Here is a 14,136-nt window from a genome sequence, read left to right as displayed (position 1 = left end):
GACACTAGGGGAGCAGTTCAGTAGAAGAGAGGTCTGCGATCACTGAGGTAGCCATGGGTTAGGTCAGACATGCTCTTGACACTGCTAATTATACACAGGGGAGCAGATGACACATTGGGGGGTGGGGGCAAGACACTGGGGGGACAGAGGGGGTCACACAGGGGACACAGGAGGACCAAATAATGTGGGTAGAACATTTACAAGACACTCCTGAAATATGGATGCACCAGGTTTAGTGTATTTTTTTCCTCCTGGTCCTTCCCTCTAAACCTGGGTGCGTCTTATATTCCGTAGCATATTACACGGCGGAAAATATGGTGCTTTTGTAAATAACTGAGAATCCCTCATGAGGAGATGGACTAATCCAAAACCTGACAGATCTGTCAGATTTTCACAACCTACTATAATTTACTGTTACCTAGGAAAAAAGTAATTTATAGTGTATTTTACTCTGGGAGGAATGTACATTTATGTATGTATTTGTGTATATTTGAAGTTTTACAGCTTAAAAAAAATAAATGAATATAATACAATAGTTGTCCTTTTAGCTCCACCCTTTAAGCTCTCTTTACGTAAGGTGAATATTTCCTTTAGCGAGTACAGATGCTCCGGCCTAGCAGCCTGGCTTCTAAGCTTTGCTCTCTTTGGTGGCAGTTGGGTGTCCGCACTCTGGGAAGGTGTGCCTGCTCAGAGGGGGTAGCTGCACTCCTCAGTATATGGAATAATATGGCTCTTTTCTCCTCCACAGCTGGGCATTTGCATCAAATTCCCTCCCCATAGCTGGATCTGTGGGTGCCTCCATAACACGAAGGGGTCAGCGCCCATTTCAGTTGCCTCCCAGGGCCGTGCCACCTACGAGGATTGGTGTGATGAGTCCCGGATCAATTGGAGGGGTCTCTCCCCGACATTCACTTACCAGCCCAAGCACCGGGAGCCAGGGTCGGCAGGTAGGTTGGATCAGTGTCATTTGGCACCAGTGTTTAAAATGGTACGACGCTCAAAATAAAATGTTTGCTTTAATGCAATAAACACAGTAAAAAAAAATGAATGTGAAACGCAAGTAGACTACTGTCATTTCAATGCATATTTACGCCTCACTGATATTGCAGGCTGCAGGAACAATTATCAGATTGCCTCCTAATTAAGTGATTAGTGAGCAAATAAAGGAGAGAAGGTTCTCCACTTCCTCCCACTGGATAGAGCAGGAGCTATTCAACCTTGTTTACTACACTTCCAAAACAATCTCATAATGCTGGTCAGCAATGGCAAGCTTATCATTTAGCAGCTAAATGAGGTACCAAGGCCTTCCAGTCCCTTTTTAAAAATAGTCAGATGCTTTCAGATGTAAATTTTATGCTGTGTTTAATGCTTTAGACCAGCCTTTCTCAACCTTTTTACCTTGGAGGAACCCTGTAAATAACTTTTGGATCTCAAGGAACCCCTGCAAACAATTTTTTGGTCTCGAGGAACCCCTACATTTATTTTTCTGGAGGCGTGGTCTTTAAGTAGGTTAGGCTGCTAATTTCACTATCTCCTATTACACTGCCACTCATTATACTGTCTCCTGACCCCCCAATTTAGTGCTTCTTGTTACAGTACCACCTATTATAGTGTGCTCTAGTATATTTCCCCCATGATGGGGTAAAATGCCAAGGAACCCCTGCAGAGTCATCAAGGAACCCTGGGGTTCCAGGGAACCCTTGTTGAGAAAGCCTGCTTTAGACCATAGATTAAATTTGAGCATAATACCACTTTAAGAAGCTTCAGCCTAAAAGATTCCTTTTTATTTTCCTCCAGAATTTATGGTTTGCCAATCCAGGTGGCAGTAACAGCATGCCGTGCCAGAGTCACAGCTCCGTGCAGCGCACCCACTCACTGCCAGTGCACACCTCTCCGCAGAGCATTCTCAAGTTTCCTCCCGGTAAGTGTTCCTATACGCGGGATTGAGGAAGACCTCTGTTAGTTATGAGCCGTGCTTGAGAATTCCTTGGACCTTTGGTCATTGGGATCTGATTGTACATTTATTTGCCTCTGAGGAAGCGATCTTTGGGCATGAAACACAGGTCAGGCAGCTGTTTAAGGGAAACTTAAAGTGAAAAAATGCCCATTTACTTACCTAGTGCTTCTTCCAGCCCCCTGAAGTCTTCCTGGTCCCTGGCCGTCATCCTGCACTCCGCCGTTCCTCCAGTGTGCCCCTCCAACGCTGGATGCGCGACACCGTTCTGCGTGCCTCCTCCAACGCTCTCCCGTAGATGGCAAAAATTGCTACTGTGTATGCGACGAATGCTCCTGGCTGCAGAAGCGTGATAGAGGGTGCGCGGCCACACAAGTATAGTGGATTACAGAGGGGCGCAGTGGAGGAACAGCTGAGCGTGGAGTCACAGTGAGGGAGCAGGAGGACTTCAGGGGGATGGAAGAAGCCCCAGGTAAGTAAACGGGCAAAAAAAAAAAATTCACTTTTGGTTCACTTTAATAACACTCTTGGAACTGCACATAGTCTACACTATGTTCATTCAAGTTGGTATGCTCCATAAGACCCCTACCTGCTGTGTCATAAAATTTTGTCCCTCAAGTGGTTTCCCCACTTTGCATTATAATTGGCCCATGAGCACCTGAAACTATGGTTGTCTAGAATGCCTCCGCCTCTGGGCATACATAGATGTGGCGATTGTTCAATATCATTTATGTCCATAGAACAGATGAATTCTGGGATAGCAGATATGTAAAGCGGTATAAGATCAAATCTTTGATGTGAGACTGAGTATGTGGTAGACATGTTGACCTGCTTGTGTGGAATTAAATATACTTGTAAGACTGAACGGAGAATGAAAGATCATGTCCTGGAGCATGTTTGTGATATCAGGGATAAAAGTTAGGACATTCCTGTGGCAATACACTAAATAAATCATGTCAGGGTGGGAGTCCAAAAGGACTGTTGGCGAAAGCTATTTACAAACAGATGAGACCCAGATGAGGAGGTGATATTAACCGCTTCCGGACCAGGCTAATTGAAATCAGCGTATTGTTTGGGACCTGTTATCCCTGCCAGGGCATAGATTTCAATTAGCGCGACACACGTTCCTGCTGATCACGTCACTCTCCCGCCACTGCAGCTCACTCACCCTGCTGTCATGACAGCAGAGCGCCATGAGCCAGTCAGGAGCCGATTTCACCCTGTGATCACTGTGAGCCAATCATGACGATGATGACGGTTAGGCCTGGGACCCACTTGAGCGTTTTGGTGGTGTTTTTGGATCGTCAGTGATTCCAAAATGCTCTTTGCCAAAAGAAGTTTGAAGCGGACACTTGAGCGATTGCGATTAGGGGAATTTGCAATCACACTCCAAAACAATCAACAGGGATATCATATGTGAGGGGGCAGGCTGGTGTGCTTTATTTTCTGGTTGAACTCGATAGACATGTCTTTTTTCAACCCAAATAACTATGGAACGAGATACTAGTGATAAATCGCTTTTCAATCATTTTTTATAGTCGGTGAAATGTCCCTTCCAGGGACCAAATTCTGTCCTCTACAGTCAAAGCAGCAGTATCAGATTTGCTTTATCACAATTATTCATACCAGTGAGGAATAGCTGTAATGTCTGTTTGCCAATATAAAAGCTGTATTTAGCCGTGAATAAAGTTGTCTCTTTCTTTGCACAGACTGCCAGGTTCCTGGGGCAGACTTGGAGATTAACCCGCGCCTGGAGTCCTTGTGCCTGAGTATGACCGAGCATGCATTGGAGGGTAAGACAGGATGCTAGGGCTCAGCCCTGAGAAGTGTGCAGTGTTCACTGGCAGGTTTATGTAAAGTATAAACTGGGAGCAGAGCAGGGACAAGGTCTTGAGGCACCCAAGGCTGAGACACCAAAGTGCGCCCCCTCCATCCCTCCCACCCCAGCCGTCACACACTGATTGTATTAGACTAAGAGGGCCACAGGGCCCACAACCTCCCCAACACCTTAATATCTAGTTATCTGGCTTGCAGTCACTGCTATGTATCCCCTTTTCTTATTTCTTTCTGCTTCATACACAATTAGGAATGACAACTGAATGAATTGTGCGCCCCCTCCTACACTGCGCCCTGAGGCTGGAGCCTCTCCAGCCTATGCCTCGGCCCGGCCCTGACTGGGAGCGCTCTATGCTGTCATTGGGTATTCTGCATCATGTAAAAGCGATAGCCATTCAGTAGCTGGGAAATGTGAGTGCAGGTACCTTTATCTGCTTGCAGGTACATGGATCTGCTTTGCATGAAGTGGCAGTGTGCTGGTCAGTACTTGCACACTCGCCGTGCTTCCTGTTTGCCTTTTAATCTGGTCCGCCCATCAGGTACATACTCCCTCGGTGTCCATCTGGTTCCTTCCTTTCTGCCGCAGTCAGCCCCAGTAAACTCCTGGACTGAGCTAGTCAGGGACTGCTGCTTCCTTGGTCATGCTGTTGTGACAGTGAGCATCCTGTGCAGTTACAAGCCTTAACTAACAGTGCAGAACACTCACGGCCATGAGTGTGACAAAGGAGAAATACCGCTAGGGCTGCACATGTGCAGTAGCCAACGACTAGCGGGGCTGATGGCGTGAGAACAGCCGGGACCAGACAGACACCAAGAGAGCCCACAGACTACAGGGGACTGGAGGGAAGCCCCAGGTAAGTATAATCCTTTTGTTTGTCCCAGGTTTACTTTAACCCTACCACCCGCCAATCCTTGCAGCAATAATAATTTACACTGGAAGTAGTGTTGAAGTGTGTGACACATGACGGGAGGGTGTTGCATCATTTCCACCCTGCCCTCTGCTATTTGCTATTTCCAAATACAGCTCCAGCAGTCAATGCAGCAGGGGATGGGGTGCTGCGCAGCTATATGTGTTTATGAGTCTGTTAGGATGGATTGTTGAAAACTTCTTTGAACAGAGGCGCCAAAATAGGATAAAAGCATCTAAAAACCGTTTAAAAAGGGGGAAACGGTGGACTTGCCTCCCTCAAAACTTAGACAGACGGGGATTCATTATTTATATCAGAAATAACATTTATTGAACATACACTCCACTTTGCAAAAAAAAAAAAAAAAAAAAAGAAGGTGTTAAGATAGATGCTCATCCATCGAGCGATGATGGGCAGATTTGACTAAGAGACCGATCTGGCTCAGGTCGAATCTGATTAGTAAGAGATCTGTCGGCTGCCCATACGCCTCAGGCCGATTCCCGAAAGATTTCACCTTGAAATCTCTTGGGAATCGGTCTTGTGGTCCTGCATCCACAACCTCGCACTACTCCCACACCATATGCCCGATGCAGTATATTTTACCTGTCCGTGTCCGCCACTGGCTCCATCTGCAATCCGCACACACGTGCCCTATGTGGTTGCGGCATATACATGGGTGCATGTGTGATGTCACATGCGCCCACGTTACTCCGGCAACCACATGGGGCGCGTGTATGCAGATTATGGACTGAAGCAGCGGCGGGGGTTTCGTCACTGGTCCCGATATTGCTTACTGTTACTGCCTGCACCCGATCAACCATCATGACATGACTTGCAGCATGTCTGATCGATACATGCGACCAACTTCAGACCGATCGGGCTCTTGGCGGCACCAATTTTCATCCGAATCGATTATAATTATCGAATCTGACAGTCTAACGGCTGCCAAATCGATAAATGTCAATAAAGGCCACATTTAAAGCGGATCCGAGATGAAAAACTAACTATAACAAGTAACTTGTCTATATATCTTATCTAAAGTTTAGACAGCAAATCTAGCTGCAAACAGCTTTATTGCTGGATACACACCATGCGTTTTCGCGTTCGATGCGGCCGTCGATACGCGTCGATTCGATTATTTCCGACATGTCCGATTCAAGCTTCGATGGATCGTTAGGTCGATTTGCCATACTTTACATGGCATTCGACCTAAAAATCATCGAAATTCGTTCGGAAATGTTCGGAAATAATCGAATCGACGCGAATCGACGGCCGCATCGAACGCGAAAACGCATGGTGTGTATCCAGCATTATAGAATATATGATTATTTCTTCCTGTGATACAATGACAGCAGCCATGTTGTTTGTAAACATTACACAGAGGCAGGCTTATCTGTATCTTGAGCAAAAAACCTAATCCCCCCCCCCCCTCCTCCTCCCCTCTGCCTCTGAAATCTTTGGCTAGTAATACCTCCCCCTCCTCCTGCCCAGACTGAGCTCCCATGAGCCCTTGCTACTGTCTGAAAGTGCCTTGGCTCTCTGAAAACCTGTGGGCGTGGCTTGTTTAGTTTATAGGGAATTCGAGTATTAAAACAAAAACAAAAAAGTATTTGGCTTGAGGAATGCTGTATAAACAATAGGAAAGGAACACAATTATGCAATGAGTAAAGGTAGCCATACACTGATCGATTTGCCAGTGATCGAATCTGCTGTCAATCGGCGGGAAATCGGGCCAGTGTATGGCCAGCTTTAACCAGTTCGGCCTATCTGGACGAGGCTCCTCGTCCAGATAGGCGCTGCTGCCGCTGGGTGGTGCGCGCAATTGGGCGGGCCCCTGCTGCTAGCCCCCCGATCAGTTAATGGGAATATAATTCCCATTCACCGATCTAACTTCCCCGCAGAAATTCTGACGCTTTCTCTCCTGAGAGTGCGGTATTTCTGCCCCCAGGAAACTTATTATTTATAACATTTTAGTTCCTGGATGCGAGATCGTTCGCATCCAGGACTTTTTTCACTGTGGTTATCTTGTGGCCAAATAGTAAACTGCACCAACATACATTTTTAATCTAAAAAAAAATATTGTTTTACATTTAAAATTAGCAGTTTCCCTCCCACACCAAAAATTACCCACATACACTTTTAAAAAAAAAAAAAAATACAATTAAAAAAAAACAAAAACAACATAAATAGTTACCCAAGGGTCTGAACTTTTTAAATATGCATGTCAAGAGAATATGTTATTATATTTAAAATTATAAGCTTATAAATAGTGATGGACGCAAATTGAAAAAATGCACCTTTATTTCTAAATGAAATATCGGCACCATAAATTGTGATAGGGACATCGTTTAAACGGTGTAATAACCGGGACAGATGGGCAAATAAAATACATGAGTTTTAATTACGGTAGCGTATATTAATTTCAAACTATAATGGCCAAAAACTGAGAAATAATGAATTTTTTTCATTTCTTTCTTAATCTTCCTGTAAAATAGATTTAGAAAAAAATAATTCTTAGCAAAATGTACTACCCAAAGAAAGCCTAATTAGTGGCGGAAAAAACAAGGTATAGATCAATTCATTGTGATAAGTAGCAATAAAGTTATAGGCGAATGAATGGGAGGTGAACGTTGCTCGGATGCATGAGATTTTCGGACTGCGGTGCTGAACCGGTTAATGTTCATCTCGGATCCACTTTAACCTGCAGGGCAGACAGTTATTTCTCAATGTACATCATTGCTTTCTAGCTAGCAGTAAACAGAATCCCAAGAACATCCAGAGCTCATTTGTATTCTGTAAGCAGTCCTCTTATGTTTTGTGTAAAATATTTTTTTTTTGTTTTTGTTTTTTTCCTCCAGAGGGGACGGACAAGACATCGACCATCTGACCGTGTGCTTGTTAAAGGAAAAAAAAAAGACTTCTCCCCAAGGGACTCCATTTTCTATCCCTTCCCATGACCTTGGCCAGGGAAGTGACGACGCTTTCCCCCACCAATATTCCCCCGAGGCCGTCACTACATCATCTACCCACTGCGTTCTAATACTCGTTTCAGCTATCATAACTTTTTTATTTTTAACTTTGGTGTAATAGCCGAGTACACAAAGCACCGTTAAGCGTTCATGTTGAGGAAGGAGCTTATTTTTGTTTTGTTTTTTTGTTTTCCTGTCTATACCCGAATACCAAGACATGTAAGACGGGGAGCTTAGTGAAACGTCTTTGCTGGTGCTTGCAGCTTCACCCGCCATGCACTTGGAAGGGCCACAGTGGCACGGAGCCATGGTTGGTGGTGAGCAGGAAGGAACGCCCTCCGCCAGGACAAAAGCAAAAAGCTTGACGGGCAAAGGTTTGAAGTTTTTATTGTGGAGCCAGGCGCTCCAGAGAAGGACCTCCCCTCCCGTTGGGCAAACACACTAAGCTAAGGAACAGTAGCTGTTCCCACTACAAGGACTGGCACCTCTCAGACAGGATGCTGCTCCGCGCAGTCACCAGTCTGCCGGCTTACAGAGGAGAAGGGGGGACGGCGCAGCATGGATGGCGGCACCGGTGGGCACAGAGATGCTCACGCAGTTACTTATGAAGGTACCCAGAAGGTAGAACGTACATTCCCCCCTCTTCAGGGCTTATGTACGGGAATGTTTTGTCACAACAAGGACAGCACTGAATTATGGGGCATCAAAATTACCTGGATGACCATCTTTCTAATGTCTCTTCCCCTTTCTTAAATTAGTGTCTGGGTAACTTTGTCTCAAAGGCGGTTGAGTTAAAGAGTCTGACGAGCCACACCAAGCTATCCGTGATGGAGAATCTGTCTACTCATTAAAACAAATCTGTAGTGAGGAAAAAGTCTACTTGCCTATGGAGAGGTAAGGTTCTGGATCATATTGAGCCTTCTCTGTCCCCTCATTCTAGTGCTGCCACCCAATGAAGTTAATGCCGCTCCTGGATGGCTTCGGCAGAAGTCGGTGAAGCCTTTTGAGGGCTCACCTGTTGGTTGAATAGCTGTTAGGCCCCGTTCACACTGCACGCGTTTCCAGCCGCGTTTTGGAAACGCGTGCAGGTGGTCGACACGCACGACATCAGACAGTGCATAGAGTGCACTGTCTGATGTTCACACTGCATGCGTTCCGGACCTGTGAGGTCCGGAAACGCATGCTGCACGCATTTTTTGTAAAAACGCGTGGCTGTCCCATTCACTTTTCAGTGATGGGATCAGCAACGCACACAAACGCGTATGGCATGCGTTCGCATGCGTTGCGTTCCGCATGCGTGGCCATCCGCGTTTGTGATGTGAACGGGGCCTAACAGTGGTGACAGCGCTTGAACGAGGTGACGGCTCAGTAGGATCCAGAGCCTTCCCTCGTCATAGGTAAGTATAACAAAAGTTTGCCTTCTTAAAACAGAAGGAATTTTCAATAATTCAGGTTGGGGTGAGCATATGATGTCTCCTACGATGCATCACTGCTGGATATGCAAATTATCTGTGTACATATTGGATTAGTGTGGCTCTGTACAATTAACAAGCTGACATATCGTTGCATTCCAGCAGTTCTTGAGGTGTGACTAACTTGAAGGGACAACAAAGGATGATTTGCATATTCAGCAGTGATGCATCGTGGGAGACCATTATATGCTCCCTCCAACCTGAATTATCGCACATTCCTTCTGTTTTAAGAAGGCAAACTTTTGTTTTAACATTTTAGTAAGAGGGCTTTTGGTCCTTTGTATCCCCATTACACACTCCTATGAGTTGTAGGTCACCATGAGCTGGCTGGGTAGTCTGTAACCATAGGTAAGTATCTGACTTTTTTTTTTTTTTCTCCTCACTTCAGTTGTACTTTAAAAAGCAGACCTCCACACCTCTGTAATTGAGGGTTAAAAATCTCAAGTCTGCGATGGCAAAGTGTTGTGGGATTATTGTATATAAGCAGTGGCTGTGCTGGGTGCAAATCATAAACCGATTGCATCCAAGCGGGCAGCCACTGAACTTGGTGTATGATTGATTCGTACACAAAGTAATGTGTGTGCCGGGGGTGCTTGTTGTATAGTATCAGTAACGGCATATTGCCGATTTTCCATCAGCTTTACAGCGGTACTTTTGTCCGTTTTTGATGCTGTTCCCCCATTATTCAACTGCTTGCAAGTCATACCCCTCTCCACCCTAACCTCTACCCCCACCACCCCCCCCCCCAGCGTTAACCCTTTCTACTAATGTAAATGGTCCAACCCTAACCCGTACAATGTATGTAAACCCGTTCCCAACTCTAACCCAACCCCCCCACCCCCGAAGGAAACTTGAGATGGACACCTCACCCCCTATAGTGCATCTGGTCACTCCGATTCCATCCGCTCCACTGTTGCACGATCGTAGCAAGGCGTGCTTTCAGATCGCTGATCTGATTAGTCTTAGTGAACTGCGCGTGCACAGAGCGTTCCTGGCCATGTGACCGTGAATGGAGGGTGTGAACGGCTGGGACAGCACATGGGCAGTGGCCAGTTGGGGCATTTATCAGGCGGGGCTGGATGTTATCTGAGCGACCAGTTGGACTACAAGGGGCTCTGCTGTTAGTCCTTGTTAAGCATCCCTAACCCTGAGTGCAAATTATAACCTACATTTATTTAGCTTTGTTCCTAACACTAACCCTCCTAAAATAAGACCTAACTGACACTTACGATCAATTGTCCCCCATGCATGGTTTGCGTGACATCTCTTGGCTGTTGGTTTTAATGATTGAATGGGGCACCTACATATAGCTATTGATTAGCCGAACGCAGGGCTAATTCAGTCAGTATAATGAATAGCCCAAGCACTGGCACTACTGGGCTTCACTCTTGCATTGGGCTCTATGATGCTGCCGTGCTTGCCCCGGTGACTTGCATCTCTGAGTAGAACCATTGCTTTTAGGTCATTGCATTGCATCAGGATGGAAGGGCAATGTTTCATTGGCCTCTCTTGTGTATGGATCGGTTCAGGTCAATACGCTGTCAGCACTGGAGCGCTCAGCAGATGGGGGATGTGGCTGGACGCTGATTTTCTATGCCTGTGTCTGAAGAATGAACTTTGGGATTTCCCTAAATAGCTGACACTAGTTAAAGTAAACCTGAGATGGGGAATTCAGAAAGAAAGTATACATACCTGGGGCTTCCTCCAGCCCCCTCCAGGTTTTTCCGCTCCCTCTCCATTCTCTGCCACCTCCTCTTTCTTCTGCAATTAGCCCCGGAAAGTCCTCCGGTCTGGGGCCAGCAGACATGCCCGGCTGCATGCATACTTCCTCCGCCGGGAGCTTTTTGCGCCTGCGCATTACTACTGTGCAGAATGCTCCTGGTGGCGGGAGCGCCTGTGGCCAGACTGTGCCGACTGGTAGTCCCCATCTCATGTTTACTTTGAGGGAGTATGGCTGAGCTGTACAGCCCAGAAGCCCGGCCCTCACGCAAGGCTCCTTCTGTTACAAAAAAAAAAAAAAGTGTGTGTTATGAGAAGGGTGCCCCCTACAGGAAGCACGCTGCCAGTGGCAGGCGCCCACAGTAAAATCTAGAATTTGCAGACAATACTTTGGTGTTCAAAAAGGAAGGTTGTTCTCTGTGGGCTTAAGCATGTGACCCCCATATTGATGGAAACCTGTAAGACGGATGCGGAGGCTGACCACTTTATTCTCCTTTTAAAGGATTGCTGTGATGGGTTCAATGTTTCTTCAGTTCGGACTCATTCACTGCCGTTTGATGCCGTATGTTTTAATGCAAAAGGGCATAGGAAGTGACAGCCCATTTACTGAAATGTTATGGAGTTCTCAGTAGCGGTCCTTTACCAGTGTCAGCTGCCTTGCAGTGGTGCTGATCCTGTGCCACAGACACAGAGCGAGCATGCAGATCTGGTGTTGTGACTTCACTGCTTTGTGCAGACGTGCATTCCACAGAATACTGAAGTCATAAGTATGAGACAAGCATTGCTGAATGACGTGGTAAGAGTGCTTATCCAACAACCAATTTGCTATGTTGCTGTCACTTACAGTAGACAGTAAAAATCTGACCGGTTTTGGACTACTCCATCCCCTCGTGGGGGATTCTCAGTGTTTCCTTAATTTAATTTTTTTTTATAAAAGTACTGCATGGAAAGGATCTATAGAAAAATGCTGGCCAGCCTCCCTACTCACGTGCACACTATGTTGACAGTTAAACTGAGGAACTGCTTTTTAGTAAGTGCTTTTGGAACTAAAGAAAGCCTTGGAAATCCCTCATGAAGAGATGGACTAGTCTAAAACCTGTCAGATTTGTATAATTTGTTATTAGTGACAACAACAAAAGTTTCAGGTTTACTCAGGAACAAATGTACATTTTATACATATGCATGTATATGCAATTTAAAGGGAACCTGAGATGAGAAGCGTCTCAGGTTCTATACTCACCTGGGGCTTCCTTAAGCTCCCATTAGTATAGCTCATCCCTCGCAGTCTCCCTGGGTGGCTTCGGTCCCCAGCAATTCAGCCTAAAAGCCCGGCCAGGCGCGCTCCCACGTCGCGCTCGCGTCCCTTGGAGCGTTCTGCACCTGCGCACTACTACTGCACATGCGCAGATTGTTCCCAGGGACCGTTACGAGCGTTATAACACGCCCAAGCCGCTAGCGTGACCGTGATATCCGTTATCACAGTTTAATGAATTGAACCCACTGAGTGAAGTACAGGCTAGCAAAAAGTCAGGGAAGGGAAGTGACATGCCACTATTGTAAAACAGAGCTAAAAAAAAAATCAATAATTCTGGTCGCATTATTGATCATAGCCACTTTTTAAGCTAGTTTAACCAGACTTAAAAGATATAAGAGCTGAAAATAAAAAGTTAAGCTTTACTTACCCAGCGCTTCTTCCAGCCTTAGAAGTCTTATTTGCTCCAGCGCTGAAGTTCCGCCGCCCTCTAGGATGCTGTGGTCTCCTCGGTTAGATCAGCAAGCAGAGCTGTGGTCACGGGTTTCTGCCCATGCGCGAGTGTGCCTGGCGCGTCTCGTGATATCGCTGCCATGGCCAGGAGTGTTGTGCGGTTCACAAACACGTGGACTGCGCAAGCACAGAGGTTCCCAGCCACAGGATCACGAGAGGCGCACGTGCGCAGAAGCCCGCAATCCAGCTGGGGTCGGCAATCTTATGGAGGGGACACTGGCACCCTGGAGGGCAGCGAAACTGCAGCGCTGTACCAGGTGGACTTCTAAAGGCTGGAAGTAATGCTTAAAAAGTAAAGCTGAGATGGGGCAAAATAAAACATACATGCCTGAGGGAGCGTCAAGCATGTATGTTTTATTTTGCCCCATCTCAGCTTTACTCTGCTGCCTGCAGCCTCCGTAAATGGCCCAGAAAGTTCTCCATCGCGATCCCATGGGTGGGAGCATTCTGCACCGGCGCAATAGTGCTGCACAGTTGCATTATGCACCCAGGCAGGGGAGCGCACACAGCTGGACTGCGCCAACTGGACGACTTACCGGGGCCAGTTGCTAAGGCTTTTTTTTTTTTTTTTTTGCAGCTCGGATAACCTTTAAGTATTGCATACCAAAACACTTGAGTTACATGTTTTATGTAAAACTCATGAGATTATTCACTTTCCCTCACTTAGCCAAGTAAAGCAGGCATGCTCCTTGCTATTAGGGCTGATCTCTGTCTGGGATCCTTCTGTCATCACTCATCCAGAATGAGATTGTAGATTGTGTTCTCACTCCACTGGCTGTATGCCTGCTGAAGGTATGCGACTCTGACAGTGCTGAGGTCAGGGGATCAGCAGGACAGCCATGCAACTGCCATATGTTTTAAGGGAAATAAAGATGGCAGCCTCCGTAGTCTACTCATGTCAGGTTTCATGTGAAGTGTTTGTGTACTTATACACACACCATTGTGCTTAAAGGGAACCTGAGGTAAGAGGGATTTGGAGGCTGCCATATTTAATTTCTTGCAAACAATGCCAGTTGCCTGGCAGCCCTGTTGATCTACTGGTATAAGTAGTATCTGAGTCAAAACCCTGGAACAAGCATACAGCCAATTTCAGGAAAAGCTGAGTCAGGGTACCTGATCTGCATATGCTTGTTCAGACACAGGATCAGGAGGACTGCCAGGCAACCGGTATTGTTTAAAAGGAAATAAATATGGCAGCCTCCTTATCACTCTTACCTCGGGTTCACTTTAAGATGGTGCTTTGCTTAAACTGACCGTAATCTAGCTGCATGGTCTGCTGATACCGGTTTTAATAATCAATGGCTAACATGTTCGTTTTTTTTTCTCATCTGTCTACTTTAATGTTTCTGTCTGCCCTCCTTATCATCTGTGCAGATCTCATTCACACTTCTGCACACATGGAGCATAGGCTATCCGCTAGTAAGGAAGAATTGACGAACCATTGGTCTGTACAGGAATAAAGCAGTGCAGACAGCAAGATGTAGATGACTGAAACCGGGATCAGCACACAGTG

The 14,136-nt window shown here is 46.2% G+C and overlaps 1 protein-coding gene across 2 annotated transcripts in view; it reads left to right on the top strand.

Annotated features, from left to right (window-relative positions):
* The window catches only part of SAMD4B (sterile alpha motif domain containing 4B), a 77,112-nt gene extending 64,154 nt beyond the window's left edge, over nucleotides 1-12,958 (top strand). For both annotated transcript variants that reach the window (XM_068250474.1, XM_068250473.1), the window contains exons 10-13: nucleotides 749-947; nucleotides 1,798-1,921; nucleotides 3,664-3,747; nucleotides 7,557-12,958. In XM_068250474.1, the coding sequence (XP_068106575.1) occupies nucleotides 749-947; nucleotides 1,798-1,921; nucleotides 3,664-3,747; nucleotides 7,557-7,585 (436 nt within the window). In that variant the 3' untranslated portion in view covers nucleotides 7,586-12,958. The remainder of the gene's footprint in view (nucleotides 1-748; nucleotides 948-1,797; nucleotides 1,922-3,663; nucleotides 3,748-7,556) is intronic.
* The last annotated feature ends 1,178 nt before the right edge of the window (nucleotides 12,959-14,136 follow it).

Source organism: Hyperolius riggenbachi, chromosome 8, assembly GCF_040937935.1.
Source record: "Hyperolius riggenbachi isolate aHypRig1 chromosome 8, aHypRig1.pri, whole genome shotgun sequence".
In the NCBI taxonomy this organism is placed as follows: Eukaryota; Metazoa; Chordata; class Amphibia; order Anura; family Hyperoliidae; genus Hyperolius; species Hyperolius riggenbachi.
This window is presented reverse-complemented; position numbering and strand designations above follow the sequence as displayed.